The sequence below is a fragment of the Cherax quadricarinatus genome, unplaced genomic scaffold (assembly GCF_038502225.1).
Source record: "Cherax quadricarinatus isolate ZL_2023a unplaced genomic scaffold, ASM3850222v1 Contig5784, whole genome shotgun sequence".
NCBI classification, from domain to species: domain Eukaryota; kingdom Metazoa; phylum Arthropoda; class Malacostraca; order Decapoda; family Parastacidae; genus Cherax; species Cherax quadricarinatus.
The window spans coordinates 1,161-7,256 of record NW_027200810.1 but is presented as its reverse complement, the minus strand read 5'-3'; the positions used below and the strand labels follow the sequence as shown (position 1 = coordinate 7,256).

Sequence of the window (6,096 nt, the reverse complement as noted above, 5' to 3'; positions counted from 1 at the left end):
ATTTGCTGTTAAGGATATTTTTTTAGCATGCTGGCTGTGTCCCACTGAAGCAGGGTGACCTGAAAAAGAAACACTTTCACCATCAATCACACTATTACTGTCTTGCCAGAGGTGCATAATTAAAACATTTTAGATATCACTCTAAACGGTAAATATCCCACTGTACTTCCCACCTCCTGGACAAGTCTGGCTAACTAGTTTCCCTGAATCCTTTCATAAAATATTACCCTGCTCACACTCCAACAGCTCAACAAGTCCCAAAACCCATTCGTCTCTGCTCACTCCTGTCTAACATGCTCACACATGCCTGCTGTATGTCCAAGCCCCTTGTACACAAAACTTTCTTTAACCCCCACCCTCCATCCTCTTCTAGGATGACCCCTACCCCCACTTCCCTCCACTACAGCACATATTTATATGGGTGCATACAATACTACATATGAGAGAACAAATCATAAAACAAAATGCCTTGTGAAAACCAAGGGAAAATTATTTAAAGTTCTTAGTGAGGATTATAACCAAATTTATAAACACTCTAGACTCAGGAACTTACGAGAAGGTTTCTTGGGTTCATAGTAGTCTCCCTGCGTAATTTGTTTGACCAGGCGCTTGAAATTTGAGCCATCAAATGGCATGGCGCCATACACAAGCGTGTACAGTAACACCCCCAGTGACCAGCAGTCAACCTGCACATGGAGAAATTATCTATTTGAACATCAGGAAATAATATAATCACTGTAATTCAAATACAGTATCTTCACAAGTTTAACATCCAACATTAATTTAATCATAAATGTAAAGTGATGAATATTACCACTGAAGGCAAACTATATTGATCAACTTATCTATGAATGTATAAACATCTTAAACAGTATTTATACAACTAGCTTATGATAATACAGTACATACAGGCATAAAAGCACAGGAACAAAATTTAATTTAAACAATAAACAAGCAATTTATAAAGTAATAAAAGCTTCAAAACCCCTACTTCAGGTCCTGTGTAGGGGATGCCTTTCACAATCTCAGGAGATGCATACAGAGGAGAGCCACAAAATGTATCCAGCCGGTGTTTCTCATCAAATACATTTGAAAGACCAAAATCTGCAATCTGTGGATCAAAAACACACATCAAATTTTCTAGCCAGAATTAACAAACTATGGTAAATTCTTGGTGTATAAGACAATGATTATGTGTGAATGATGGTAAAAGTGTTGAATGATGGTGAAAGTGTTTCTTTCTTTTTGGGTCACCCTGCCCTGGTGGGAGATGGCCGATGTGTTGAAAAACAAGTAAAGTTTGGAAGGTTTTGTGAAGAAGGAAATTAGAAGTGCGTGGTGATGAGAATAACAAAAATATGGCAATGAAGTATTGTACTGCATATTGGGCTAGAGGGAGGGATTATGAAGGCAGTGAATCTGTTAGATATTTAAGAGTGGAAGCATTGGCAGTTAGGGATATGAAACCATAGAACAGATGAGGGGAGAAAAAAAGTAGAGGACATGTTAAGACATTCGCAAAAGAAAGACTTCAGTCTACGGAGGCAAAAAAAAAAAAAGGAATGTACCAGAGTGTAGTGGCACTAACACTTTTACATGGGTGTGAGTTATGGGTTTTAAACACTGCAGTGAGGTGGAGGTTAGAGGCAATGTTTGAGAGGAATGTGTGATGTGAATATCATGCAGAGAATTTGGAGTGTAGAAATAAAGACGATGGGGGAGGGTCACCAAGGGAATAATTCAGAGCACAGAGAAGGGGCTGTTAAGGTGGTTTGGCATGTAGAGAGGGATAGTTTGAAGAGGGAGTATACATTTTGGATGGAAGGTAGGAGGGGTTGACAATCCAGGAATAGTTGAAGGGAGGCTTTGAGTAGCAGGGGCTCGAGGATCCAGCAGTTTTTAATGGTGCTGTTGGAGTGCACACAAGGTAACACTGATGAAGGAATTCAGGAAAACCAGGAAGCCAGACTCGAGTCCTGAAGGTGGAAAGTATAGTACCTTCACTCTGAAGGAGGGGTAGGGATACTGCTGTCAGAGGGTAATATGAACTGTGATGTCATCACACTTCTGGGAAGACAACTACTGAATTTATGACGGTAAATGTTTTCTTTTTTTGGGTCACTCTACCCTGGCAGGAGATAGCCACTGATTTTTTTTTTTTTTCAACAAGTCGGCCGTCTCCCACCGAGGCAGGGTGACCCAAAGAGAAAGAAAATCCCCAAAAAGAAAAATACTTTCATCATCATTCACCACTTTCACCTCACTCACACATAATCACTGTTTTTGCAGAGGTGCCCAGAATACAACAGCTTAGAAGTATATACGTATAAAAATACACAATATATCTCTCCAAACTGCCAATATCCCAAACCCCTCCTTTAGAGTGCAGGCATTGTACTTCCCATTTTCAGGACTCAAGTCCGGTTATATAAAATTTTATTTTATAGTCAATGATACATGTATTAAAAAAAAAAAATGAATGTTAAGTACTAAACCCATGTAGGCTCAGCACAAAGATAAGCTGAAGCTCACTCCTTCATTTACCAATTGTGAAACAGTTACATTATCCAAATTTTACTGATACTGAATGTGATATACAAAGTAACCTGAAAAATCTTACTTTGTTTGACTATTAATTTTTTTTACAATTAACAGTAAAAGCTATAAATATCAATAAATAATTTTTAAGAAAATTGATATATTCTGAACACTTGTAAAAAACTAATCAGAAGCTTACCTTGGCATTACCGTTCAAGTCCAATAAGATATTTTCTAATTTAAGATCTCTGTGACAGATTTTGTGCTGTAAAGAACAAAAATTATATCACTAAAAATTTGGTTTAATAATAGATAACAAATCAAATACCAAAAGGAGTATAATTGATAAGTAAAGCTTTTATTACTGGAAGGAAGATTCCTTTGTAATTTAGCTACAGAAATAATATTACAGAAGTACTTAACTAATAATATTACTGCATCATGACCCATTTGCAATAACTCACAAAGCTAGCTGAAATTTAATGCTATAGGTAGCCTTGTCCTGAAGTCACTTACTCTTGCCCCTTGCTGAGGTAATGTAACCTAACTGTATGTAATCTTCATCTCCTGTACACTTTTGATTCTACTGAAGAGGGCCTCAAAGTGAGATCAATAAAAAATATACAGTACAACACTTATCTATGCTTTTCTTGTCTCCATGTGAGTTCATTTGTGCTATACAGTGGACCCCCGGTTTACGATATTATTTCATTCCAGAAGTATGTTCAGGTGCCAGTACTGACCGAATTTGTTCCCATAAGGAATAGAATTAGATTAGTCCATTTCAGACCCCCAAACATACACGTACAAACGCACTTACATAAATACACTTACATAATTGGTCGCATTGGGAGGTGATCGTAAAGCGGGGGTCCACTGTACGTATTTGCTAATGGAAAAAAAAAAAAATTTGAAGGAAACTGTTTAACCTTTCAATTGTCCAAACGTTGATCTACGTTTTCGTGCGTAGTGCTCCAACCTTCATTTTCTCCATAAGAAAGCACGTAAAACAAAACGGAGATCTACGTTTGGAGCGCCAAGCAAGCGAACGTAGATCTATGTTTGGACAGTTTAAGGGTTAATGCATAAAAAATATTGTGAGCTTGCTATCATCTCAATGTATAAGTGTGTAGAATATTCTGTAAAATTAATAATTAGTTTTTTAGAGGTATACTGTAAATTTTGCATTTAGTATCTACAGTGGAACCTCAGTTTTCGTTTACCCTGATTTTCACTAAATTTGGTTTTCGATGACTTTTATTGTCAAAGTTTTGTCCCAGTTTTCGTTCATCACCTCAGTTTTCGTCAAACTGAGAGTGGTCTGCCATACTGAACATGTCCGCCTGCTCCCACACAAAGCATCCCACGCATTGTGAGTCAGTCTGGCTTTGTTTCTTGTCAGTAGAGGGTGGTGGTGGTGGTGTTAGAGGGTGGTAGTGATGGTGGTAGAGGATGGTAGTGATGGTGATAGAGGGTGGTAGTAATGGTGGTAGAGGGTGATAGTGATGGTGGTAGTGATTGTGGTAAAAGGTGGTAGTGGTAGTGATTGTGGTAGAGGGTGGTAGTGATGGTGGTAAAGGGTGGTAGTGTAGTGACTGTGGTAGAGGGTGGTAATGATGGTGGTAGAGGGTGGTAGTGATGATGATAGAGGGTGGTAGTGGTTGTGATGGTGGTAGAGACAGCCTCTCCTCCCTCTCCCCTCCTCGCTGTCTTCCATACGCCAACAAGAGTCTTCAATAAAGGTAAAAGTGATGTTAAATGTTCATTTATCTATTTCATTAGTCCTTTATATTTATTTCTCATTGTTTTCTGTATGTAAAACTATAGTATTTTTTGTTAATACTTTTGGGTGTCTGGAACGGATTAATTGGATTTACATTATTTCTTATGGGAAATATAGCTTCAGTTTTCGTCGAATTCGGTTTTCGTCAGACTTTCTGGAATGAATTAATGATGAAAACTGAGGTTCCACTGTATTAAAAATTAACAAAATAAATGGTTGCACATTTAAAAAGAGTTGTTTCATGAATTATAAGAAACAAAAGTTGTAGATCAAAATGAAAATATCCAGATATGGTAACTGAGTCGCTGAAAGAAAGAAGCATTCAAAAAATATTAGCTAGAAATTGATATTATATTAAAGCATGTGAAGCTAATTTGACATTCACTATTAACCCACAATTTATAGAGGAAGCTCAGACTTGATAATGGTTCAGGATGGACCTTGGTGTCTTGGAGTCTCCTTTTCAAATTGTAGGTTAATGATGAAATGTTCTAGCCATGGTATTCTGACTTATTCAATCTTAGTTTGATAGTTTTGTCATATAGCTCAAACCTATCCAGTGTGTAGTACGAGAGATTACAGAGGACATACTGGGTCCAGTGATGGAGCCCCAGAAGACCCATCCTGTTGGCAGTGGTGCAGTGAAAATATTGAAGACAATGGGTCCAAGAACTGGGACTCATCTTTCTGTTAGCTAATCAACTTAAATATACTGTTGACAAAAGTAATGGATTTAGTAACAAAATTAATAGATTTGTGAGCAGCAAAAGTACTTTTTGATAAAAAGAGGTGAGAGAGAGAGAGAGAGAGAGAGAGAGAGAGAGAGAGAGAGACACTAAATCCATTACTTGGCAAATAAAATTTGTGATATTTTTTAAAACCGATGATGTGGTCTACCACTGTAGAAGAATCTGTTTACACCAACTTACTTTTTTGCAGGATAAATGACTCTGTGCTTTACTCATCTCATGCATTAAGGGACATGAGCTACAGATACCAGAAAAAGCCAAACAAAAAAATCCTACCTTATGACAGTAATATGTTGCAGACGCAACATGACGAAATACTCTACGAGCCTCGTCCTCCGATAGAACCTTACGTTCACTTAGGTAATCATAGAGTTCTCCACCAGCTGCATATTCCATCACAAGCACCATTTTTTCCCGATTTTCAAACACTATGAATGAAGGAAAAATCTGCTATTAACAACAATTTCCAGGAGCTAATACAAAATACATCTAAGGTGTGGTATGGTACCAATCTGCCATATAGTACAATACTATACGTACAAGTACTGTACTATAACCCACAGACACGCATTACATTTTCAGTCTTCAGGTAAAAATAATAATGTGGGATAAAGACACATGTACAAGACTCAAGACATTTATTAAGAAAATGTTTTGCCCATTACGGGGCTTTAAAAACAGGGAGGTGGTGGCAGTGTGTGCTGCATGGGTCGAGTCACACTGTAACCTTATTACTATTGTTGAGATAAAATTGTCTTTGAGAGCACACCACAGATGCTGAATCCTCCTTTGTTTTGTACAACTATGTTAGATACTGCATTGAGAAACATGATAAAATTCAAGGAAGAACTCATAATAAACAATATAAACAACATAGAAATACAATGGAAATAAGTCACTCTGTCTGACTTTTTTGGGTTATCCTAGGTTCTCTACACATATGCTGCTATGTATGATAATCTATGTAACTATGTATATCTGCTATGTATGATGATCTGTGTAACTGTATGTGGGTAAACCTAAATA

The 6,096-nt window shown here is 37.3% G+C and overlaps 1 protein-coding gene across 1 annotated transcript; it reads right to left on the bottom strand.

Annotated features, from left to right (window-relative positions):
- Positions 1-509: 509 nt before the first annotated feature.
- On the bottom strand, positions 510-5,517 carry LOC138852244 (NUAK family SNF1-like kinase 2). The gene is made up of 4 exons (XM_070081991.1): positions 5,347-5,517; positions 2,738-2,803; positions 992-1,111; positions 510-686 (listed from the first exon to the last, which is right to left on the bottom strand). Exons 1-4 carry the CDS (start codon positions 5,476-5,478, stop codon positions 525-527), a joined length of 480 nt encoding a protein of 159 aa, XP_069938092.1. The 5' UTR covers positions 5,479-5,517; the 3' UTR covers positions 510-524.
- Between the last annotated feature and the right edge of the window lie 579 nt (positions 5,518-6,096).